We start from the raw sequence: 27,403 nt of genomic DNA, 5'->3' as shown, positions 1-27,403 counted from the left end.
CAAGCCACCCAGAGGCCCATTAGAGCTGTTGTTAAAAACAAAAAACAAAAAAACAAAAAACTGTATAATATTCCACTTTGGTGTAAAACAGGAAGTGTAACAAGATACATTCATCTTTGCTTGAAATGATAGCGGGGAGGATGGCAAGGAGTGTGAGATGTAGGTTAAACATCTGACTTCCACTCAGGTCGTGATCTCACGGTTTGTGGGTTCAAGCCCTGCATCGGGCTCTGGGCTGAGAGCTCAGAGCCTGGATTCGGCTTCAGATTCTGTTTCCCTCTCTCTCTGCCCCTCCCCACTCACATTCTGTCTCTCTCTCTCTCTCTTTCTAAAGAAATGAACCAACATTAAAAAAAAATTTTTTTTAATAAAAAATAGAGAAAAGAAGAAAAACTGTGTACTTTTTGTTATATTGTTTGACTTTTTTAAATACCACATGCAAGTAATAACCATTCTAAAATACAGGTATTATAAGAGCTCCTAACCTTTGTTCTGGGGAGCCAGTCTTCACAGTGGGTTTGCTGCCATTGCCAGCAGAGAGATAAATGTGCCGGCCTGTGTGGCCAGGGAAGCACCAGACTGATCCTGAGCTCAGTTTCTTCAGCCTGCTGAGGGGTCGCGCTTGGAATTATCTGCTTCCTGTGGCAGCACGAGGCTCCGAGGCTCCGGCTCCACACTGCCTGTGTGTTCTCTGTTCCAACCCAGCATGGCTCTTGCTTGCCAGTTGGCTACATTGAACATAGTTGGTTACATTTCAGAAACTTGCCCTGTCCAATAAACTTTCCAAGACAGGCTCAGTACAAACTGAAAGAAACTAGGCTTGTGTTCAACTGAGTCTGAAGTACATTTGAGGTAGAAAAGCCTGGCAGGTGCTCCCCAGTGAAGCCACGCATTCTCCATGCTCCAGCTAGGGTTTGCAGCAAACACAGCCTCATACCTCCTCTTTCGAGTCCATCCATGTAGTCTAAAGGGAAACACTGAACTATGGTTTCTTGACTAGCTGGCTGCAAGCCACTTCTCTGCACATGCCCTGTCTGGGGGATTTGGGTTGTAGATGTTTGCCAACACAAGTAGTCTGGTAGTCCAACTTAGCTCATGACTGGTGGATCTTATCTTATCAGTGATGTTCTATGCTGCTCAGAGAAATATTTGTGAGAACTACATTAAAATTAGAAATTGTGTTAATGAAGAAAACCATCCACTGAAAAATGTTAAGATAAGACAAAGAATGGGAAAAAATATTTGGCACACACATAACCAACAAAGAATTAGTATGCCAGCATTAGCAAGTCCTATAAATCAATAAGAACCAAACAATCTAAAAATAGGTAAACAAGCAATTCACCAAAAGGAAAATCTGAATGGTCTATAACATACTGAAAGAACCTCAGTTTCAAGAAAACAAAACTAAAATTCCGTGGACTATTATTTCAAACCAATTAGATTAGCAAAATTTTAAAAGTCCAACAATACTTAATATTGGTTACTATTATAACAATGGGAACACATACACTGTTGTTAGAAATATAAATTGATGGGGCACCTACCTGGGTGGCTCTCTGCTGTCAGCGCACAGAGCCCACTTTCAGAGGCTCTGTCTCTCTCTCTCTCTCTCTCTCTCTCTCTGCCCCTCCCCTGCACTTTCTCTCTCTTGAAAATAAATAAACATTAAAAAAAAAAGAAATACATGGGAATGCAAGCTTGTGCAGCCACTCTGGAAAACAGTATGGAGGTTCCTGAAAAAACTAAAACTAGAACTACCCTATGACCCAGCAATTGCACTACTAGGCATTTATCCAAGGGATATAGATGTGCTATTTCGAAGGGACACATGCACCCCCGTGCTTATAGCAGCACTATCAACAATAGCCAAAGTATGGAAAGAGCCCAAATGTCCATCGATGGATGAATGGATAAAGAAGATGTGGTGAATACAATGGAGTATTACTCGGCAATCAAAAAGAATGAAATCTTGCCATTTGCAACTACGTGGATGGAACTGGAGGATATTATGCTAAGTGAAATTAGTCAGAGAAAGGCAAAAATCATATGACTTCACTCATATGAGGACTTTAAGAGAAAAAACAGATGAACATAAGGGAAGGGAGACAAAAATAATACAAAAACAGGGAGGGGGACAACACAGAAGAGACTCATAATATGGAGAACAAACTGAGGGTTACTGGAGGGGTTGTGGGAGGGGGGATGGGCTAAATGGGTAAGGGGCACTAAGGAATCTACTCCTAAAATCATTGTTGCACTATATGCTAACTAATTTGGATGTAAACTTTAAAAAATTAAAAAAATTTAAAAAAATAATGGATAGAACAACTTGACAGAATGTCAGCAAGGAAATTGAAAGGTAAATTAACTACACTATAAACCTACTAGATCTAACAGACATTCAGGAATTCTTCTGAACTACACATGGAACTTTGTATATGCCGAAGATAATTGAAAACATATATTCACACAAAAACTTGTACATGAATGTTCACAGCAATATTATTCAGCATAGCCAAAACAGTAGAACCACCCAAATATCTATCAACTGATTAGTGGAAAAACAAATACTTTTTTTATAAAATGGAATATTATTTGTCCATAAAAAGGAAAGAAGTACTAATGTATGCTACAACATGGATGAATCTTGAAAACAGTATGCTCTGTGAAAGAATCCAGACACAAAAATCCACAATATATGATTCCATTTATATGAAACATCCCGAATAGGAAAGTCCATTGAGACAGAAAGTAGACTAGCAGTTGTCATAGGCTAGGGTAAGGATGAAATGGGGATGGCAGCTTAATAGATGTAGAGTTTCTCTGGAGGGTGACAAAAATATAAAAATACACATTAATGATGGCTGTATATCACTGTGTACATACTAAAAACTCCAAAGATTATACTCTAAAGTGTTTAAATGTGAATATTATGTTCTTGTGAATTTTATCTCAGTAAAAAAGAAATTTAAAAACTTAAGCAAAGAAAAAAAAAAGAAATATAAATTGGTGAGGGGCATCTGGGTGGCTCAGTCAGTTAAGCCTTCTATTCTTGATTTCTGCTCAGGTCATGATCTCACAGTTCATGAGATCGAGCCCCAATTCTGGCTCTGTGTTGACCGTGCAGCCTGCTTGGGATTCTCTCTCTCCCTCTCTCTCTGCCCCTTCCCTGCTCATGCTTGCCCTCTCTCTCTCAAAATAAATAAATAAACTTGAAAAAAAAAAAATACACATCGGTGCACCCAATTTGGAGAGCAATTTGAACATAAGATATACATGACCTACGTATTAGGATGTAACAGAAAAACAAAAATTGTCCCAAGTACTGAAACAGAAGGAATTTAATGTAAGGAATTGGTTCCCTGGGGCCTGAAAGCATTATGTCAAAGAGCAGTGAGGGGGGCGCCTGGGTGTCTCAGTCGGTTAAGTGCCCGACTTTGGCTCAGATCATGCTCACAGTTCATGGTTCGAGCCCCGCGTCGGGCTCTGTGCTAACAGCTCGAAGCCTGGAGCCTGCTTCAGATTCTGTGTCTCCCTCTCTCTCTCTGCCCCTCATGTTCTATCTTCTGTCTCTCAAGAATGAATAAACGTTTAAAACAAAAAACAGCAGTGAGGCACCACCACAGGAACCCAACAGGAGCCCGCTACAGACCCTGGAGCTACGGAGGTGAAGGAGAGGAGCTACTGAAGACCAGGGGGCAGGAGATGCATGCGTGATGACGGCTGGCAGAATGGAAGGGACCCAGTCCTAGCAAGAGGGAGATGGACATTCTCACTCCTCTCTCCCCACCTTCCCCACTCTCTCACCAGCGCCTCCCACTGCCTAAACCGGGAAACAGGCAGGTGACACGGGACGGGAGGTGGGGCCATGGCACCCACGTGGATCAGGGCCTGGAGACACAGAGCAGAGGAGGGAAGGATAAGGAACAAGTCTGCCAAAAACAAGACAAAAAGCAAAAACACCCAAACCCCAAACCCTTACACACAAGCAGATGGAGACATATACAGTAAAACTTACAGTGACATTGTTCATAAAAGCAAAACATGAGAAACAAGTCTATTAGGAGAGGATAAATTGTAGTAGAGTCACACAATGGAATATTCCACAAAAGTGAGAGCAAATGAACTATAGTTACATTTATCAACATGGATGAATCTCACAAAGCCAAGCAAAATATATCTCATTCTTTAATATTTATATAAAGCATAAATGCATGCAATATGGCAATGATGATTATAGACAGACATGTTATATAGGGATAAAGAAAAGTTGAAAAAGTATAAACACATCTTCTGGGGAAAGAAAGGGAGATGTGAACAGGAAGAGATCTGAAGGTTTCATATGTAATAATAATGACACTGGGTGATGGATACATGGGGCAATGTATATTGCTGTTTATAGTTTATATAAAAGTATTTCATAATAATTACATTTAAGTGTTACAGAAGAGATTGAAGGAATATGAGCGATGTGGACCTGACTATTCTAAGCGGCAGGAGACTCCATTATCTTGGTTTTGGAGGCAGGGCTGGGTGCCATTTGGCAAGACCCGCCCGAGAAAGCCCCTGCCAGCTGTCTCTACCCGCTTGACCCCATCCAGTTAGGTAAACAGTCAGTCCTTGCCCCTGCAAGCTCCAGACGTGCAGGGGCACCGTCAGTGGTACTCTCCTGACTGGTCGGTAGTACTCCGGGTAGAAGTCACGCTCCCTGTCTGCTTGTTTTCTCAGGCCTCAGCCAGGCACTTGTTCTGTGGCACGAGGGCAAGCAACATGCTCCAGAGCTCTTCAAGGGGTCTCTCTGCACCCCTCCTTCATTAGGCCTGGGTTAGATGGTAGCATTCCCAAAGCACAGCACAGCTCTTCAGAGTCACCATCCCCAGATCTCTCTTCCCCACTCTAAACCTTTTTAGTTCTCTTTGACTAGATCTAAGCAGGGCCGGCTTCACGGGTGTGTGACCTGTGCAGTCACACAGGACCCCACACTTCAAAGGGCCCTGTGCTTGGTTTAATGCTCTGCTGTTGCCCTGTGGAATTTTTTAATGATTTTTGAGCAAGAGGCCCACATGTTCATTTTGCACTGGGCCCTGGAAATTGTGTAGCTTATCCTGGGCCTAAGAGCTGTGGGACAGGTTCCTACAGCCATTTCCTTGCAAACCTGCATACTAGATATGGTAGTTCTGACAACTCAGATAGCTGATAACTATCTTACTGGTCTAAGTCAAAGCAGGCAGCAAGAATCCCATTCCTATGGCCACTTCACTTATTTACTTGCTTATAATGGGTCTTCCCTCCAAGGATATGTAAAGTCCACCGAGACAAGACCTATTTAGTTGAATACTGTGTCCTCACGTCCTAGCTCAGTATCTGGCTCATATGTTCAGTAAATACTTGTTGGATGAACATTTATAAAATATTACACCTAATAACCTTATATGAAAATCATATGCCAGACTTTATACAGAGGATATTATTCTCAAAGAATCAGCATAATACTGATTTTTCCACAGAAATATGTGTAAAGTAGGGAGATGCTTTCTCAAAATCTGCAACTAATACATAGTTTTGCTTTAATGCTGTAATTTTTCAAGATAGCCACTAGCCATTTATAAAATACTTGCTCTAAAATGTACCATGGGAGTTGTTTGGCCTTCTTTGTGACATTAAAGCCCATCTCAAGCTCATTCCAAAATACCTACTTTTCAGCACCAGCAATGGACCCCCATTTAATGAGTGCTCATTTGAGATTGTTCCAGAAAGTAAAAATATTTCAAATGACAAACAGTAAATGTTAAAATAAGTACAGCATTGTAACCACCACAGCCTACAGGAGTTCTAAGTCAGGGAGACCACAGCCTGGCTCACGCAACAAAGGGCTGCACATATTACCAGCCAAAGTACAGTGCTGCAATAGCATAAAGCAGTTCAACCAGCTTGCCAACTTTAAACTTTCAAAAATTGGGGGTATTTGCGTTATTTCACTTTCTATATGGATTTAAACGTAACTTTATATTATTTGACATTTGCATAATCAAATTCACACAAATGGAACCACAGTATATGTCACTAGGTTATCTGAGTTTTAATGTGTCTGTAAATATAAACACTACTTTAAACTGAACACAATAAAGGGTGGATGGGGAATAAGCAAAGAAGCAATGACTTTGTCTAGCACCAGATGACCTAAAGTGGTTTTGGCAGCAAAATCAAACAGGAATATCTCTTTGAATTCATTTGCTCTACATGGCAAGAGAAGGAAGAAGTAAAATATCTAATACCTAATATTTAAATCCTAGACAAAACATTTCGGTGCAAATAGGGAAGTGCTTTATTTACTCTGATCCAAGTCAAAGGTAGTTGGATAATTAGTTTTCTTTAAACAACATTCAGCTTTGCTGACATCTCATTTTCCAAAAGCAGCTGTTAGCCAAATATAGTATTGTTTATTCACTCCCCGGAAGGCTGTTTTTAAAAAGTGCTTCTTCTGGTAAATATGTTGCATCACATAATTGGAGATAACAGGAAAAGTAGGAGTTGCTGTGTGGATTTAAATAAACATATCCTCAAAAGTCCAGTTTTCTGTTTGTGAATAATTCTTTTATTTTTTGCCACTAAGGTACACTGAATTGTTTATTCCCTGATTTTGGGTCATGTTAGGAAATATTCCAAACATGATCACACATGAGATATTTCTCTTGAAAAATAAGAGATGGAAGTTGAGCCCTTTGCCTTTTCCCCTTATTGTACACGTCAGCTAATGTATGTTAGCTATTCCAGTGCCAGAGACCTTACCTCATACCTAAATTGCAGTTGGATAAAGTTTTATATTTTTTTTTAAGAAAGCCATCTATTTAAAAATACCTGTAGCATCTAAGTCCCAAATTATCCTGTGAAGAGGAGTAGAGAATGAAAATTGCTATTGCTTTTGCAAAGAACACACTCCGTCCCTATCATTTACAATGTGTTTGGCTTGCATGTGCTACTTACATTGTTGGCTACTTCAGTTTCTAGGAACTGAGAATGTATGTAACTTTCTCTGATCTGACTGCTATTTTCTTCTGACCACTTGGGTTTTCTCCCGCCTAAATATTTCATCCTTAAAATACATTTCTTTCTTGACTCCATTATTGACCCAAATTCACTGTCAGAGCCAATGTAAAAGAGAGTAGAAATCTCTTTAAACTGGAAATCAGAAAATCTAGACTCTAATTCTTACTCCATTGCTGAAATCCATGGTTTCTCCTTGGGGAAAATAAGGATGAAATTGATGTCCAAGAGATCCTATTCAATTCTGAAATTTTTTTATTTCACTAACTAGTTAATATGATTTATTGCTGAAAGTGGGTGGGGTCACACAGTGAATGCCAAAATTTGGGGCATGGAAGGGAAGATATTTGTTCTTTAGGCTTATCCAAGCTGCTATGACCTTCTAGACGCATAGCTAATTAAGAGCTCCCAACATACAATTCACATTGCATTTGTCATCTACTTCTTGCGGTTTTAGATGGATGCTGACAGGCCAAAAAATGTTCTGTGCTTACCTGGGAACTTGCAATCTTTTCATGTTCGGAGTCATTTTTCCATTAGTGCTTGTGCATGAGAAGTATTTCAAACAAGAAGCCAAAATGCACTTCTAAAACTATGTTCAAATTCTAGCAAGATTTAAGATGAAGCAAATGCTCTGCTTCCCATTTGGATTCGTGAAGCAGTGAACACACTTCATGACGAACACATTTATATTTTCTTGCACATAAATATGTTTGTCATAATACCAGAACCATTGAGACAAATTGCTATGTTCAGCTGGGAAGTGTATCTTTTCTCTCTGTATTATAAAGAATGTGTTATGGTACAATTATTCTTGTGGTTTTATAGTTCAGGGCACTTTTATAGTATAGGAAGCTTCTGTCTACTGAAATAACATATGCTACTTAATTACTATAAAGCTCTTTGCAAATATAAAGAACTACTAATACCCATTAGCAAATAAATTTTCTAAATACATTCTGCTTTTGTTATTGTATGATTTCCATAACAGAGAAGTACAGAATGGTTTTGACATCCTATCTCAAGGAAAAGAATGATTCCTTGTAGAAAAGTAGATCTTACAGATTTCTACTTCTGACTGGTAGGTACCCATAATATAAACATTTCCCCAAAGTTTATAGGTTCTTTGAAAGGCCAAAAGGCATACATTGAGTATCAGTACCATTCCACCCAACCAGTACTAGAAGCTGCAGTGAAAACTGATTATGAGCAATAAAGAGCTTTTCAAGAAGATATTTAATTACATAAACATTTCTAACTACAAGGGTGCTTAAATCGAGGGCTCCTTTAAAATTATTCATCCAGTTTTGTGTTGGTATCGATAGCTGCATTAGTCAGGACTCTGAGGTTTAAATAACAGAACCTCAACTCAAACCAGACCAAGCAAAATCAAAACAAAACCCACAATCCCTACACCTACAAAGAACACTGGGTAGCTCAGACAATTTTAAAGCAGCACTGCAGGAACCAGGGACATCCTGGTCCCAGGAATCTACCACTTTCTCCACTCAGGGAGCTCCAGAGTTGGGGGTGGGGCAGAGGGGTGAGGGAGAGATGGCTCAGGCTCCCAGTCATGTTCTCCCAGGTTGACAATATCAGCAGAAAGAGGGCTTCATTCTCTCAAGGTTCCTATAGCAAAAAAGGATCCTGATGTGTCTTAGTTCATTTGCCCAGTCCTTGAACCAATTACTGCTACTGTGGTATTGTATACTGTAACTGATTGCATCCGGGTCATCCTTAAGAACAGAATGGAGAGCCAGAATTAAGAACCCCAGTAGGACCACAGGCAGTAGTGGGGCTCCCCTAATAAAAGAGGGTATTGCTACCAAAAATAGGATAGGAGAATGGACTGGACTTAAAACTGAACCTTACTTTGGTGACCTTGGTCCTTTCAATCTTGAGATGGAGGTTTCTGATAATCTGTTAATGAGTGATCTGCAAGCCTGTGGTATTGTTTTTGACAACCGTGAGCTTGGTGCTCCTTGGCATCTGGGCTGCCTTGGCTTTAGTTATTTGCCTACCTCTGCAATTCTTTCCTCTTAAGCTTTTGAAACTAAATAAATACATTCGTTATGGATTGATTTTGGGAACCAACATGATGCCATGCAAAGAGAACAGGGGAAGTCAAAAGCCCCAGATCCTTCCTTGCTCTGGCATTTACTAGGCTTCTGACCCCTGGAAGGTCACTTCGGCAGGTTCTCAGATCTTAGTTTTATCATCTGTAACATCAATGCCCGTTCCAAGGTTGCCGTGAAGAAAGAGGAACATATGTAAAGCACAGTGGCTGCTCACATGTTCAATTACCGAAGGTGAGGTACCACCACCTTTAGGCAAACTTAAAGAATCGTGTCTAATGCTTCAAGTACTAGACCGAGAGCTGGACAACAAAAGGGTAAGACATGGCTGCTGCCCTCACTGGACTTGCACTTTAGTAAAGGAGAAAACAATAGAGGGAACATGAAAAAAACTGCTAAGCGTGCAAAGAAATTACCATGTGCTAGAACTTCACCTATACACTCTCCCATCTAGGGTTGCTTTTTAATGGATTTAAGCACCAGTTACTGTGGCAGAAAAACAGAACTGCCCAGTTTTTTGTAATAGATTGAAAAGAGGACATTTAGGGCATCCTAAATGGACATGGCAAAATACAGGCAAAAATGGACATGTCCTATATATGCAGGATGCTTGGCAACCCTATCTCTATCCTGACAACCATCCTACAATCCTATTTATATAGTTATATAAATATATTACATATATTTACATAAATAATAAATCCTATGATCTCCACTGTACGAGTTAACAGACTCAGAGACACTGGGTGACTTGTTCAAGGACACAGAAATGGCAGAACTGGGAACCAAGCCCTAATCTCTCTGTCTCTAAAGCCTGGAATCTTTATACCATTCACTTTTCTCCACAAAGACAATGGAAGGTTTAGGGTCAAATTCCATTTTTTAAAAAAACAATTTATATATATGCCATGTCTCCATGTAAATTACCAAGATTTTACTGTACATTATGTATTAATCTCTGCATCATTATTGCTTGTATATTTAAACTTAAAAAAAAAAAAAAACCCTAGGGCAAAGACTAGGGACAATGCTAACATAGGGCAATTGTCACAGTGCTATGCTCAAGTATATGGAAGTCTTACATTGGTGACAAAATATATAGCTATCTCCTGTCCATCATGAAAAAGTATAGACTGAAACAGAAATAGAACAAGTTAAAGATACTGCATAATGCCATGAAGTTTTAAGACAATGAAAACTAGATGTCATTAAACTCACCACTAACTGATGGTAACGGGCTGCATCAGAATCAGCCTGGGGAACTTCTGAACAAAGTTTCCTGGGATACATTTCCCAGTTTTCAACTTCAGAACTGCTCAAGAGTAGGGCTAGAATTAGTTTCAGGTGTTTCTAGTGTACAACAGACTTAAGAACTACTGACCTAGAGACATGTTCCATTTTAAAATTAATCAGAAGCAAGAGAGCACAAGCCAATTTAAAATATGTATGAGATGAGGGAGGACCCAATTCAGTAGCTTTCACCCAGCTACTGAAGCTGACATAAACACTTTACACAGCACTACACAAAAAAGTAGGACACTCATTATAGCAATTGATCACACACACTGTTCTACCATCTCGTTTCCCTGGTTCACAATGTAGGTTCTAAATTGATGACTTATTGACTTTTCAAACAATTAGACTCCATGCATCAGTGAGGTTGCCTGCTGCTTCTACGAAATCCACAAAGCCCCAACCATTTGTAACCCTCATGTATCTAGACATTACTGAGACAGAAGTACCAAGAAATATTTACTCATAAGATGCGGAGTTTCTATTCTACATGGTGAGGAGGGGAAGTTGTGAACTACTATAGAGTTGCAATCCACAATTTGAAAAACTGATGCAGTTCAACACTTCACTTTATAAGTAAGAAAACTCAAGCCTAGGGGGAATGTCATTTCACCATCTTAATCAAATCTTTTGTGTGACCTTTCATTTACCAAATTCCCACTGTGAAATCTTAGCTCTTAACAACGTGACCCCAAATGACTTCCATCCCTAGGTTCTGCACTCTCTTACTGCAGACTGACTGTAAGTCAGACTTGAAAGCCAAGATGAGCAGTTCCTTTCTCTAGTTATTACCTCTGACCAAGGCATAAGAATTCACTTAGACAAACAGCTTTTGTAACCTACCTAAAAATAGGCTAGTTCATAAATTTTCTAAACTGTTCTTCCCTGCTGTGAGCAGCCCTTGATCTTTGACTGTAAAACCTAGCAAACTTTGGCATGCTCTAATGTTAGTTTTATAGGTTACTGAAAACCTCTATAAATTTAGCATCATTTCTCAAATCTCAATAGTTTTCTCATTCTGAATGCTTGAACATTTAGGTCACAAATTGAAATAACAGCAGAAAAATACTCATCTTTAGGCAGGTTGTACAGTTACCACTTGGCAAGAAACAGACAAAAATTTAAACAGAGCATAAAAACACTTCAAAGCTTTATGAACTTTGAACTTAGCACACTTTCCTAAATTTTGGTGGTTCCAACTACAGGAAAACCAGACTCTAAAGATTTGAGATGATTTAAGCTAACTCAAAATTTTTCCAATTCCTGACATCAGTACTAGATTTATACTTTTATTATGGTAACATATAGTTGTTACAGTGAGATCTATAAACATATACAGAATTATTATATTTAAATTCATATAGAACAATATTTACATTTTTAAGTTACAGTTTTGAAATCAGAAGATGAAGTACAGCTTAAGTTTACGACAAAGAAAGAAAAACACAAAACAAAAAATAGACAGAGTTAACAGTAAAAATATAACTATCTGTTTTTGATACGTGGAAATGCTCAGAAAGCTACATCTTCTTAATCTGATTGTCCAAATCATTAAAATATGGATGATTCAGTGCCATTTTGCCAGAAATTCTTTTGGCAGGATCATAGACCAACATTTTCTGGAGGGGGGGGCGGGGAGACAAAAAAGAAAAAAGGTTTTGACTTAAGAAATGAACCATAAAAAAAATAAAGCTTTAATTTTTCTACCAATAAGCCATAAGCTAATAATTTTAATAAAAATTACTACCAAATGAACATTTCCATTAGTTCAATACCATACCACATAAATGTCTCAATCCTCCATACTTCACCCTCTAGCTCTTATTCCTTAAATCGTAGATACCTCAATAACCTCTTTCTGCTATAAATTATGCTTTAAGACACAAGCATTCTTAGTGAGATAGAGATAGTTTTAAAACCAGGACATAAATTTAAGAAAGATATCTAGTTAACTGTATTTACTTTGAGAATTAAATGGCCATCTGAGTTATTTACAACATTCTTGAAATGGTGGCAATTAGCTATAGTGGTTTCTAATGTAGCTTCCATCAAGTTCCAAATAAAAACAAAACCAGAGCACAATGTGTTATAAACATAGTTAAAATGAGAGACTAAATGAATGATGGTCAATCTAGTATTAAACTTAATTTACACATAACCAGAAAAGACTGCATAAAGTTTAATGCTGATCTTAAATTTTATCTTTAAGAAACATTAATCTTAAAGAAAATCAAATCAATAAGCAAACCAGACATACTTTTACTATCTAGTTACCCTTTGAGCTGCTATTACATATTTAGCACTATATTAAGTGCTTGACACATACCGTGTTACACAACCCTCACAACAAAGGTAAGTATTGGTCCCATTTTACAATGAGGACACTGAGGCTCAGAGGTTAAGCGGCTTGCCCCAGCAATTCATAAAGCTAAGGAGTGGTAAAGCTTAAATGTGAAACCAAGTCTGATGTTTTACAGTAGTGGTTCTCATCTGGGTGAGATTCTGCCCCTCAGTGAACATTTGGCAATGTCTGGCATTTGGCAATTGTCACAACTGAGAGGAAGATGCTACAGGCAGGTATAGGGCAAAGGACTGGAATGTTGTTAAATATCTTATAGTGTACAGGACCGATCCCGTTAACAAAAAATGATCCAGTCCAAGATGTCAATACTAGCTAGACTAAGGAATCATGATTTACAGTATTTTAGTTTCATTGACTGAAGTGAAATTCTTTGTGTTCAAGAATTACAGAAGCTAAATAGACAGATACAAAAGGCCTTCTAAGTCAAATCAACAATATTGATACATAAAATATCTGAATGACAAGTAAAGGACTTGGGATTTCACTGTAAGCAATTTGGAAATCTGAGCTGAATTTAGAGGCATAATGATTTATAAATTCTGAAAGGAGCCCAAAGACCAATTAGAAGATTTATAGGATAATATCACAATATTACATTAGCCAAGATTCATAAAAATTAGTTCCATCTAAAAGCTTAAGATTTAGGGGGCATCTGGGTGGCTCAGTTAGTTAAGTGTCTGACTTCAGCTCAGGTCATGATCTCACAGTTCGTGGGTATGAGCTCCATGTAGGGGTCTGTACTACAGTTTGTGGGTTCAAGCTCTGTGTCGGGCTCTGTGGAGTTCTGCACCACTGGTGCAGAGCCTGCTTGGGATTCTTGCTCCCTCCCTTCTCTCTGACCCTCCCTCACTTGTGCTTTCTCTCTCAAACTAAATGTACTTAAAAAAAAAATAAACAAAAGTTCGATATTTAGAGGCGCTTGAGTGGCTCAGTCAGCTAAGAGCCTGACTCTTGATTTCAGCTCAGGTCATGATCTCAAGGTTTACAAGATCAAGCCCTGGGTAGGGCTTTGCACTGACAGTGCAGAGCCTGCTTGGGATTCTCTCTCTGCCCCCCACCCCCCCACGTGCACTCTCTCTCAAAATAAATAAACTTTTAAAAAAATAAACAAATAAAAGCTCATTATTTTTGTTATTTTTTATTTTTATTTTTTTTAAATATATGAAATTTATTGTCAAATTGGTTTCCATACAACACCCAGTGCTCATCCCAAAAGATGCCCTCTTCAATACCCATCACCCACCCTCCCCTCCCTCACACCCCCCCATCAGCCCTCAGTTTGTTCTCAGTTTTTAAGAGTCTCATGCTTTGGCTCTCTCCCACTCTAACCTTTTTTTTTTTTTTTCCTTCCCCTCCCCCATGGGTTCCTGTTAAGTTTCTCAGGATCCACATAAGAGTGAAAACAAATGGTATCTGTCTTTCTCTGTATGGCTTATTTCACTTAGTATAACACTCTCCAGCTCCATCCACGTTGCTACAAAGGGCCATATTTCATTCTTTCTCATTGCCACGTAGTACTCCATTGTATATATAAACCACAATTTCTTTATCCATTCATCAGTTGATGGACATTTAGGCTCTTTCCATAATTTGGCTATTGTTGAGAGAAAAGCTCAATATTTAAATACTGTTCTAAAAACAATTTTCCTAAAGCAGGCCTAGGACAATTTCTTTTTTATCCTAATAGATTTTTTTGTCCCTATTTTTAAAGAAAACAACTATTAGTTGAGAGTGGCAATGTAGTAGTAAATGCAATTTTTTTTTTTTATACTTTGTTATTGTTTTTTTTTTTTTTTTCTTTTTTGAGAGAGAGACTGAGAGAGAGAGAGAGAGAGAGAGAGAGCAGGGAAAAGGAGCAGAGGGAAAGAGATAATCTCAAGCAGGCTCCATGCTCAGTGCAGGGCCCTATGAGGGACTTGATCCCAAGGATCCTGGGGTCATGACCTGAGGTGAAATGAAAAGTCAGACATGCCCCATGGATTTATAAGAATTACATTATTCCTCCTAACCTTTCTGATGTAGAAACAAGGCATAAAGTAAGAAATGAGAGTTCATGCAGTAAATGGCTTTAATAACTAAAAATATCAAGCAATAAGGAAAAACCTATGTCTCGGATAAACTAAAAAGTAGTACACACCGGGACAAAAGTTAGAACGGAGGGCCATTACACACCAGCAACTTAAATAAAGGTGTACTAACCCCGGCCTTGCCTTCACAGAGCATCTTCACTATGTAAGGTTAAAAAACCAAACAAATAACATCTAATGCTGAATCCTCCTCTCAAAACCACTAATGTTTCTTGGTATCTAAAATGAAGCTAGTAACATAATAAACATTAACAGTCATAATAGCTATGTGCCTAGCACAATATATATTGGCTTTCTATTTCCCAGGTAAAAGACAGGAATTGAGTACAGTCAGAATCAATAATGTTGAAATCAGTATAAAGGGTCTTCTTACCGAGAGCAGATCCAAGCCATTTTCATCCAAGTTTTTGACATGCGATGCCAGACTTCCTGGTTTCCACTTGGGAAATGTATTCTTATAGTCCTGTAAAGATTCCACTTCTGGCCACACTTCATTATTGGGGGTGCCCAAAGCTCTAAAAAGCCAGAGAAAAACAAAAAAATTATTAAAGCATACATATAATCTTATTGTTATACATGTTGCCTTATTATTATTTCATCTGAAAACTTCTTAAAAGCTTAAATATAAGGCAAAAATACCTGAAAATTCTGAAGAGTTGATCAATTTCTGAATCCCCATGGAAAAGTGGTTTCTTAGTTGCTAATTCTGCAAATATAGTGCCTATACTCCAAATGTCAACTGGAGTTGAGTAGCGAGCTGACCCCAGCAGTACTTCTGGAGATCTATACCAGAGTGTCACTACCTATTACAAAGCAAATTTTTACACTGAATAAAAATACCTTTAAATAAATACATTAAAAAAAATTTTTACTTAAAAATTAAATTAAATATTAAATTTAAAAAATACATTAAATACCTAAATATAAACATTTATATTTCAGTAGGACTATCCTTTAGAAAGTTCCATTAATTCCTCTGATAATATTGTTTGAAAGTCAATTAACTATACACAATATACTAAATGGAAGATAAATATTTCATTCCTAAGTTCTATTCATTAGGTTAAAAAACACTATACAAACATACCAACTCTTTTCTTGCTTTTCAAATCATTAGAGGAAAAGGATAAAAAAAAATAGTCAAGATAGCATTCACTTTTCAAAAAAAACAAAAAGGCAATTGATAATAAATTCAGTGTGGCACCGTACAAATGAATGAATACTGCTTACATGCTAACAATGTTAAGTCAGGGACTCCTGGGTGGCTCAGTCAGCTAAATGTCTAACTCTTGATTTCTGCTCAGGTCATGATCTCAGTTTATGCATGAGCTCAAGCCCGGTACGGAGCCTGCTTGGAATTCTCTCCCTCTCTCTGCCCCTACTCCACTAGCACTTGCTTGTGCTTTCTCTCAAAATAAACTTAAAAAAAGAAAAACATAAGTCAAATAACAGTGGTCTAGGGCTAATCTATTATTTTACTATCTATAATTTGTCACGGCAAAAATATCATCTCTAACTTAAGCATCTGTTTAAGCCAATGGGAACCAAATAATCTTTATTTATACAGCTATGGGAAAAATAATAAAAAGGGATGATAAAAAGAAGCCGAGACATCTAACCAAATGAACACTGTTCTAAGTTTTGATTTGAAGATAGTCTTTGGGCTCAGGGATAGACAACCCCACAGAAGACAGTTTTCCAGAAGCTCTCTACTATACAATTTAATATTCCCTTTCTCTCCAGAAATAACAAATGAAATGCCATGTCATCTGTATTAACACTGAAAAACGTTATAGTAGCTTCTAAATGTACCTGAAACAGTAACCCTTAGGTAAAAAAACCTGTCTTTTAACCAATTTGTGTACCAGATGATCCAAGCAGGAGACAAAAAAACACACAGGAGATTTGCATGGGTAAAGTTTACTAAGAAAGATTCTTAACTAAGAGAGGGTTAGAATAAAGAGACTGACTAATAAGAAATAATAATTTCTAGAACTGTAGCAAGGATAACCCCTTCCTCCTGCAGTGCCTCTTCAACACCATCCACTGACATCACACCTTCTGGCAAAGAAATAATATTTAAAGGTCTGAGTTAGATTTTCAATAACATGCAGTGAAGGGTGCATGAGAGCTGAGAGGCAATAAATTAATCCTGCACAATGGAAACCTTTATTATTTCTTTCTTGACTTAAAAAACAAATACAGAAAACAATCCAGCAATCACACATACTCTAAAACACAAAAACCACTATTCTACATACCTCATGTGTATATACTCTAATAGGTATTCCAAAAGCTCTGGCGAGGCCAAAATCAGCCAATTTAATTGTTCCTTTGTCATCAATCAATAGATTTTGAGGTTTTAAGTCTCTGTGCAAAACTCTTCTGGAGTGGCAAAACACAATCCCTTGTAGAATTTGGTACAAGTAACTCTGGAAGAAGGAAACATAAGTTAGAAACTGTACCACACAATAATTTTCTAAATAATCTTTGTGGGTTTGTTTCAAAGATATAAGAAATTATAATGCAGGTAAACAATTTAACTGCCACAAAAGCTTTCAGGCCATTTGAGACTAGCAAGCAGCATTTGGGGTGAGAAGCCCACTGATATGCTAAGATATTCACCTTATGGACACATCCATATGAACTCATTTAGTCTTCTACTATTTTTCATCTCTCATTCTTCTTTCATCTCTTATTCTTAAGTCCTAATTAGTTTTCTGTATAGAAAGTTTAAACTTTTATCTATATACTTATAGCAACTCTAATTTTATTAAGATTTGTCCATCTCTATTTCTTATTACATATTCATTTCCTCTTTAGAAACCCTGGTCACAGATTCCAAAAGAAATAACAAACAGGATATTATGATTATATATTTAAATAGAGACAATTATTGTAACATGCTATTTATTAGTTCAGAGAAAAGTATTATACAAGACAGGTGTTGCCAAGACAACATAATTGTCATTTGAAGCAACATGAATATTACAGAAATCTGAAGTATACATAGTAACAATATTGACTTATAAAGTTCAAAATTATAAAATAATACATAAAATCAACTGTTGGAACAAATGGCTAACCATTAAGATCCCTAGTTCTTTATACCAAAATAAAACTTTGATCCATCCACACAACTTAAAACAAACAAAAGGGAGGTGTGGCAACCTACTAAAAAATATTGTCAAGTATTGTTCTAGCATACACGATGTTTGAAAGACATATAAGCTAAAGTCCAAAAGTTATGTATAAGACTGTTAAATATATGATAAAAATTATTAACGGTATATGCCATTAACAAGTCAAAACAACAAAAGAAAAAAGGAATAAAGGGAGTATTATCAACATGTTAGCAAAAAGGACCTTAGAGACCAGTGAAAAAATATCCTAACAGAAACATCAATGAAGATGTTTATAAATGGCTAAAAAATGAAAAATTATTAAATGAGATACAAAATATTTGCCTTTTTCACATGATGGACTGATAAAATATTTAAAAGACTGATAAAGCTAGGTACTAAAACAGTAACTGTTACCCACCACAATGAGTAAACTGCTACAAGTCTTTGGAGGGCAACTGGCACTATCATGATTTTAAATGTAAATAAACATCTTCAACTCATTGATTCAAGTTATAAGAACTTATCCTATAAAATTGCAAATGAAGATCAATATACATAAGGATTCACTGCAGCATTGTTCCTAAGAGCATGAATCACCAAGCTGGAAAACAATTTCAATGTTTATTAGTATGGAACTGGTTTAAATAATCAGATCAAACATTTAGGTAAACAGGTAAGGCTATATGTTGAATGTTTCACAGAAAAAGGGTTTTACAGTTTTGTAAAACAGCGTATGTATGTACACAAAGTTGACATGCAAGTGTCTGTAAGACTATTAAAAAACTAACAATGGGTACCTACCTCTGAGAAGTGGTTTGGTAGAGTTAGTGTAAAGATAAGACATATCCACATATACACTTCAGTGCTTTTAAAAAAATTATACATTTATAATTTAGAAATTATACATTTATAATATAGAAATGTCTATTGTAAATTAACCAAAACATTCAAAACCAGAATAAAAAACCACTTCAAGCTTTTGTTACATTGTTTCACACATATCTGACCCTCAAATAAAGACCAAAACATCCTAGCTTCCAGCAATGGAATACATACCTACTGGTTTTGTTGTTTCAGGCACAACTTTTCACTCTACAACTAGAAGCACTATCTAGTAATAAAAGGGGTAACAATCTAACCTATAGACTGTGGAAAAAAAATCTTCCTAGTTCTACCTCCTAACACTCTTTCCGAGGATATTCCCCCAAAACACAGGAACTTCTACAGAATAGACCCTTTACACTCACAATGGATAAATACTAATAAACTTAAGTAAGCTTTTTACCTTAACAAGTGAAGATTCCATGAACTGACCAGGAGGGATGGAATCTAAGTATTTCTTGAGATCCATGGAAAGGAATTCAAAGATGAGATATAACCTGGAATCTTGCATAAGCACATCTTGAAGACTGAAGAACAAAACAATTATATGGAAAAAAATATCTACGAAACATTTTTGACCTCTCACAAAATAAAACTTCCATAAACTTAACAGTGGCTATCACAGAAAGTGAAGCTTTAAGAAATGTTCTGTACCAACAAAAAGTACATACTGTTTTGGGAAAGAAGAGATGGTAGCTTCCCTAGTAATGAAAACCTTAGTTCTAAACTAGAATTTGAGAAAGGACTCTCAGGGCAGCAACTGAAAATTACGTAATATTATACAGAAGGTACTAACTGTCAAACCACTTCTATTACAAAAGAACATTTCTAGGTTGACTACTTGTTGCTCAGAGTTTGTTTTTTCACTGAAGTGAATTACAGAAATAAATTTTAAAATTTATTAGGAACCCTTAACAGTTGCTCATTATCTCCAACCCCAGAAAAATGCAATTTAACCGTAACTTGGCCTGTTAGGAAACACCCTCCCTCCCCGCCAATACCAATCCAAATAGTTAAAAGGAAGAAAAACACTTTTCTTTTTCATCTGACAGAACTACCTGTCTTAGGACTCTGATTAAGAGGTCTTCAAGGACCAAAGCTCAGACTGGTATAGGTGATAAAGGTCTGTGAAAAAGGACTTTTTTCTCCCTTGGCTGGTTTACCTTGAGTTTTCAGCTCCCAATACTAATCTCTTATCACCCTGCTCCTGTTTTAACAGCCCATTTTTCCTATGCCTGGCACCCCCAATTAACAAAAATAGTAGGGTTCTCTTCTGCTCAGCAATTAGACCAGATATTAAGCAAATGTAAAAGTTTCTACGTTGAAATTCACACTTGAAATAGTATGCGGAAAATGGTTTAAATTCAAATATACCATACCTGACTATATTTGGATGACGAAGTTCTTTTAATAGAGAAATTTCCCGAATCGCAGTACTAGGAACCCCTTCCTCTTCACTTTCTAGTCTGATTTTCTTCATGGCTACCACTTGACCTGTAGTTTTGTGTCTACCCTTATACACAACTCCATAGGTACCTGAAATAGACAAAGTAAATGTCTACTATACGACACCCTCCACAAACTAAGATTTTACAAAATGACTCATCTTGTAAAATGTCACGTGATAGAAATGTCTACTGTGACCAGCCAGGAAGTATCATACTCATGATGATACTCTCATCACTTCCAAAAAGAAATTGCGGGTAACTACAACTTATCACATCTATAGTTTAGAAATAAAGTTCATGTAGTCATCACAATTTTCCCATACATTTAAATAACAATTTCCCAGCACATTTTAGAGAAGAAAACGGATCCTTTGCAGATCGAAATTTATCTCTTTTCAAACATCCAATCTAACAATAAAGCAGGCATAAAATACAGGGTGAGGATTTGGGCTGAGGAATTAACAGGAGTCACTGTGACACTTTCAGAAAACTTTGTATAGACTGCTTTATGCATATCAAATACATACTCAACCCTTATCTAAAAAAGAATGGGGCTAAAATATTTTATTAAATATTTATTAAATATGGAGCACCTGGGTGGCTTAGTCGTTTTAAGCATCTGACTTTGGCTCAGGTCATAATCTCAAGGTTCATGAGTTCAAGCCCAGCATCAAGCTCTCTGCTATCAGCACAGGGCCTGCTTCAGATCCTCTGTATCCCGCTCTCCCTGCCCTTCCACTGCTCATGCTTTCAGTCTCTCAAAGATAAACAAACATTACAAAATATATATTTATAAAATCTATTAAAGTTCACAATATCTACTATATAGTAGGAAAGCCTCCCACCCATTCTGAAGTTAACAAGAACACTGATTTGGATATATAGGCTTCAGATAAGGAGTAACAATGTCAATATAAGGGATCTTGGGCAGGAGAAGGGTGGATACAGAGGACAGAAGTGGCAATATTAAGGGAGGCAGGTTAGTTGATTTAAAAAGTTCATATACAGGACACATTTAGTCCCCAGATTTAGTGCATTTTAAAACTGGAGTGGGAGGGGTGCCTGGTTCAGTAGGTGAAACATGTGACTCTTGATCTCAGGGTCATGAGGTCAAGCCCCATGATGGGCGTGAAGCCTACTTAAAATTAAAATAAACAGGGGCACGTCGGTGGCTCAGTTAGGGATTCGATTTTGGCACAGGTCATGATCTCACAGTTTGCGAGTCCCAGCCCCAAGTTGGGGTCTGTGCTGACAGCTCAGAAGCTGGAGCTTGTTTTGGATTCTGTGTCGCCCACTCTTTCTGCCCCTTCCCTGCTCATGCTGTCTCTCAAAAATAAACATTAAAAAATTTTTTTCAAATTAAAATAAATACATAAAATCTTAAATAAATACAATCTTTAAACTGGAATTGGAAAATTTAGGGAGATCCTGAACTGCTTGACTATACATAAAATTTTACTGAATACCTTATTATTCTTCTGTAACATCAGTATAACTTCAAAAGTGATTAGAGTACATTTTTCTAAAGAGATCTATTCTAGTTTTTACCAGTTTCTCCAAAGGTAGCAATGTTTTTAAAAAGGCTAAGAACTACTATCACAAATTATCTACTGGCTTAATTAGATTATTAGAGATGGTTTGGTGAGTGGCAAACTGATGTTATATAAACTTTGTTCTAATTTTGTTTTAAGATTTTATTTTTGAGTAATCTCAACACCCAACATAGGGCCTGAACTCATAACCCTGAGATCCAAAGTTGCATACTCTACCAAGTGAGCCAGCCAGGATCCCCTAATTTTGTTTTAAAGAGAAATTCTAGGGGTGCCTGGGTGGTTCAGTTAACTGACTTAGGCTCAGGTCATGATCTCATGGTTCGTGAGTTCAAGCCCCATGTCAGGCTCTGTGCTGATGGCTCAGAGCCTGAAGCCTGCTTCAGATTCTGTGCGTGTGTGTGTGTGTGTGTGTGTGTGTGTGTGTGTGTGCGCGCGCGCGCACCCCTCCCCCACTCATGCTCTGTCGCTCTCAAAAATAAACATCCAAATCCAAAAAAAATTTTTTTTAATTCTATACAATAGTGGGTCTTCCTAAATACTGGTGTCATTTTAAAGACAGAATTTGACTAAAGAGCCATTTCACATTATTTTGATTAAATCTGGATTAACTGTGACTCTTGGACAACCAAAGTCATTCCAGATTTTAAAAACCTCAATTTTATGGATCTTTACAACCATCTTTAAAAATTGGTAACTTTCTGTACACTTAAAATCTGTCCATTTTTTGGGTATAAATCATACTTGCATCAAAAAACACAAAAGTAGTTAAGTCAGAAGCACAATCACCTGGCACACCATGAAAGCAGACTCGGGAAGAATCATCACTTGCATAAATATAATACAAGCAGTTAATGGTAAATTCAGGACTAAATTTTTTCCCCTAATATTCTTTCTTTCCTTCAAGTGTACAACCTCATCAAGGTCTAAAATTTACTCATAACAATTAATTAACTTATAGCCAACACTTAGTATTTACCCAATTTTAGAAATCACAAGTGCTCTATGGTTCTCTTCTTTCTCTTTTTGAGCCATTACCCCTCATAACTACTGGTACAGAGCTCTAGTTAAACAGACCAGAATGATTCTACTAGGCAATTACCAAAAATTATTTATAAGATGCATGCATGGTATGTACTCTGAAATGAATTAAACATTATTAAATTTTTAAAAATGTTATAGTCAAAGTTATGGAGACTCTAAATGCTAAGCACAAAACCTTTATTTAACACATATTTATTGAGTGAATAAAGGCCAAGTTAGGTCCCACATCATGGATATAGCTACCATGATCCAAAAAGATGTTTTCTCATGATAGAGTTCAAAAACTAAAGTGACAACACTCAGATCTTTGTAATTTAGAAGAAACCAGAAAATGTCTTTGTAATAACTGAAATAAGAAAAGTCTATATTTAAGAAATGAATCAGGTTGTCAAAAACTAAAAGTGTCAGGGCGCCTGGGTGGCTCAGTCGGTTGAGCGTACGACTTCGGCTAAGGTCATGATCTAGCGGTCTGTGAGTTCAAGCCCCGCGTGGGGCTCTGTGCTGACAGCTCAGAGCCTGGAGCCTGCTTCAGATTCTGTGTCTCCCTCTCTCTCTGACCCTCCCCCGCTCATGCTCTCTCTCTGTCAAAAATAAATAAAACATTAAAAAAATTTTTAATAAAAAAAAACTCAACGTGTCAAGATAGAAAAGGTAGGGGAACTATTCTAAGTTAGAAAAGATTAAGGAGATATCAATCACTAAATGAAATGCAGAACACTGACTAGATCTTCAGAAGATCCATACAGAAGTATTAGAAGTAAGACATATATGCAGCCACCCTGGAAAACAGTATGGAGGCTCCTCAAAAGTTAAAAATAGAACTACCCCTCAACCCAGCAATTGTGCTACTTGGTATTCATCCAAAGGATACAAAAATGTTGATTTGAAGGGGCACATGCACCCCAATGTTTATAGCAGCACTATCAACAATAGCCAAAGTATGAAAACTACCCAAATGTCCATCGACTGACGAATGGATAAAGAAGATGTGGTGTACATATGTACAACGAAATATTATTCGGCAATGAGAAAGAATGAAAGATTGCCATTTGCAACAATGTGGATGGAACTAGAGTATATTATACTAAGTGAAGTCAGTCAAAGACAAATATCAGGATTTCACTCATGTAGAATTTAAGATACAAAACAGATGAACATAAGGGAAGGAAAGAAAAAATAAGACAAAAACAGAGAGGGAGGCAAATCTCAAGAGACTCTTAAATACAGAGAACAAACTGAGGGTTGCTGGTGGAGTGTTGGGTGGGAGAAGGGCTAAAGGGGTGAGGGGCATTAAGGAAGACACTTATTGGGATGAACAGAGGGTGTTAAATGTAAGTGATGAATCAGTAAATTCTATTCCTCAAATTATTATTACACTATGTTAACGAACTTGGATTTAAATTAAAAAAATAAAAAGTAAAGCACACCACTACAACTTACTTTACACTGGTCAACAGAAAAACAATATGCTAAAACACAGATAATAAAGTAAATGTGACAAAACTAACATCTTGGTAAAAGGTATTACAGGTTCATTAAATTTATTTTTCAACTTCTCTGTATGTTTAGAAATAAAATAAAAAGTTGAGGGAAAGAAATTTAACTTTTCAAATCAGTACTATAATGTTAAAATTTGACCAGGTATCTGGCAAAAAGCAAAAGAAAATACTGTGTGAAAGATATCGTCTAGGCCTTAAATTATTTGTACAATTTATTTTTTCAAAAACAATGTCCACCAAAGGGGCGCCAGGGTGGCTCAGTCAGTTGAGTGTGTCAGACTTCAGCTCAGGTCATGATCTCACAGCTCGTTGAGTTCAAGCCCCACATCAGGCTCTGTGCTGACAGCTCAGAGCCTGGAGCCTGCGTCAGACTCTGTGTCTCCCCCTCTCTCTTCCCCTAACCCACTCACATTCTGTCTCTGTCTCTCTCAAAAATAAATAATCATTAGAAAAAAAAATTTAAGAAAAAAAAAATGTTCACCACATAATCTAAAACTGCCAGGCACTGGAGTAGTCAAAACAATACAAGCCAGAAAAAGAAACAGGAAAAAACACTAAGGGAAACTGATGTTATTATCAAATATTTGACTACATCCAATAGTGCTGGACACTACTACCAGGCACTGTTCAAACAGCTGTGAACAAGACAAAATCCCAAACCTCACAAAGCTTACTTACAGTGTAGCAAAGAAAAAGGATATTAAGGAAAACAAATTGAAAGAATTGCCATTGCCAAAGGTCCAGAGGTCAAAGAACAAGGCATATGAGGAGGTATCATGTAGAAGAATTGGGGAGGCTTGTAACTCCAGTAAATAGACTACATTTCAGATTACGCTCTGAACCACTTCTATTTGTAGTAGCAATTACAGTACCTTCCTCAAGAGTCAAATCTGTAGTCTCTTGCATGTTAGGAGTTCCAGAGTTTCAAAGAAAAACACATTTACACAAAAAGAATGTTTCTTTTTATTCCAAACTAAAAATCAGAACTCATTAAATTCTCTGAAGACTTAAGAAAAACTCAAAGCAGAAAACATTAAGTCTGTTAATCAAACCTATTTTTAACTCAGAAACAAGACTAGCTTAGTTGACCAGGTGTTAATAAAGTATCTAAGTGATTTTTTTAAAAAATCATCTAACATTTGTAAGTTAAGAACAAGAATCAATCTCTAACCCAACCACCACCCAAACATATCATTAGTATCTTACTAAATTCTTTCCAGTATTCTGCCCTTGGCTTTTTAGTAGTACTCCTTGTACAAGTATAGTTTTGGAGAACACTAACAATACACTAGTCAGAAACATCCGTGAAACAGAATCTACATACATAGGGGTGTCTATGTCGGTTGAGCATCTGACCTTTGATTTCAGCTCAGGTTTTGCATTTTCTCACGGTTCCTGGAATTGAGCACCGAATTGTACCAGAGCAGAGCCTGCTTGGGATTCTCTCTCCCTCTTTCTACCCCTCCCCTGCTCATGCTCTCAAAAATAAAAAAAAAAAATTAAAAAAACAAAAAACAAACCCTACATAAATTAGACTCTAATAGTATAAGTTGTACCATTTATTCCTATAGAGTTTAGAATGTTAATACCAAGACTTTTATATAGAAACTTAGATGCTCTTGGGGCGCCTGAATGGCTCAGTCAGTTAAGCATCTGACTCTTGATTTTAGCTCAGGTCATGATCTCAGGGTTTATGGGTTCAAGCCTGCATAGGGCTTTGATGCTGGCCGAGCAGAGCCTGTTTGGGATTCTCTCTCCCTCATGCCTCTCCCTCACTCACATGTTCTCTATCCTTCTCTCTCAAAAATAAATAAATAAACTTTAAAAATTAAAAATAAATAAAAGAAAGTTAGATTTTATGTTAGGGGGAAAAAGGTAAAGGGATATTTTTACCCATCACTTATGCCATATAAACATTCTTTAAAAACTTTAATGAAAGTACTACAGAAAGGGAATGAATAATTATACATAAGAGTTATTGGTTTAGAATTGTTTAAACATGTAAACAAGACAGATCATTTAAATCTAGGGAAACTATAGAAAACTTATTTAAATTGGCTTAATAGCTTATTGTAGCAGCTTAGAAAGTTTAGGTAAAAATATTTACCTTAAAAACAATTGTAGGAGATTAAAAGTACACTGTTAAACCTAATTCTACTGCCCTAATCTTTCCCAACACACATACGAGTTATCAACAGTCTTCTCAAATTATAAATACTGCTTTAAGTGTTTCATATTTAAGATAATTGGGGGGAAGAGGGTTGCCAGGTAAGCATATCAGAATAATTTCAATTCTCTTGGATATGAACATTTTTGTGTTTAAGTTACCATGTAAAGAACATATAATTAATGCACATTAGCACAAGATAAAGATTTGATTTTAATATTTACATGTCTTTATGTCACAGATGTTATAAGCATTACAAAATCCTTTTTTAAAACTTGGGTATTAAAAACACTCACCTTCTCCGATTTTCTCTATTTTGGTATAGTCTTCCATAGTTAATCGTAGATATGGTAGATCCTAGAATGAGAGGAAAAACTAATTTGATCACATGATCACCTGCCACTATAACTCAAAAGGTGGTTTAAAGTTTGTAATGAGATACAATGTGTAAAGCATTTTCCAGTCTCTAGTACAGCATTAATTTCCCATTAATATTAGTTACGTAAAAACAACACGTACAGGGGCACCTGGGTTGCCCAGTAGGTTAAGTGTCCAGCTTAGGCTCAGGTCATATCTCGGTTACTGAGTTGAGCCCCAGGGCAGTCTCAGTGCTTGCTGACAGCAAAGAGCCTACTTGGGATTCTCTGTCTCCCTCTCTCTCTGCCCCTCCCACACATATTTGCCTGTGTGCTCTCACTCTCAAAAATAAATAAACATTAAAAAAACCAAAACACTTATAAAGGAAAGGACTTCTGCAATTAAGATTTTCCCACCTTTCTTGGCTCTTAAAACATCAGAAGTATTTGTGTATCTTAACCAGTATA

At 36.9% G+C, this 27,403-nt stretch overlaps 1 protein-coding gene across 4 annotated transcripts in view; it reads right to left on the bottom strand.

The window, feature by feature from the left end:
• Positions 1 to 1,122: 1,122 nt before the first annotated feature.
• The window catches only part of CDK1 (cyclin dependent kinase 1), a 28,439-nt gene continuing 2,158 nt past the window's right edge, over positions 1,123 to 27,403 (bottom strand). For 3 of the 4 annotated variants that reach the window (XM_045437515.1, XM_045437514.1, XM_045437516.1), the window contains exons 2-8: positions 26,876 to 26,936; positions 20,251 to 20,407; positions 19,275 to 19,398; positions 17,126 to 17,296; positions 15,504 to 15,667; positions 15,238 to 15,379; positions 10,882 to 12,034 (exon numbers count right to left, since the gene is read on the bottom strand). In XM_045437515.1, coding sequence (XP_045293471.1) covers positions 11,936 to 12,034; positions 15,238 to 15,379; positions 15,504 to 15,667; positions 17,126 to 17,296; positions 19,275 to 19,398; positions 20,251 to 20,407; positions 26,876 to 26,912 — 894 coding nt within the window. In that variant the 5' untranslated portion in view covers positions 26,913 to 26,936 and the 3' untranslated portion in view covers positions 10,882 to 11,935. Of the gene's footprint in view, positions 1,159 to 10,881; positions 12,035 to 15,237; positions 15,380 to 15,503; positions 15,668 to 17,125; positions 17,297 to 19,274; positions 19,399 to 20,250; positions 20,408 to 26,875; positions 26,937 to 27,403 lie in introns of those variants that run through there. The other variant, XM_045437517.1, reaches the window with a different exon arrangement.

This window comes from Leopardus geoffroyi, chromosome D2 (assembly GCF_018350155.1).
Source record: "Leopardus geoffroyi isolate Oge1 chromosome D2, O.geoffroyi_Oge1_pat1.0, whole genome shotgun sequence".
In the NCBI taxonomy this organism is placed as follows: domain Eukaryota; kingdom Metazoa; phylum Chordata; class Mammalia; order Carnivora; family Felidae; genus Leopardus; species Leopardus geoffroyi.
Note: the sequence above shows the minus strand (reverse complement) of the source record. Positions and strands in the feature narration are given on the sequence as shown.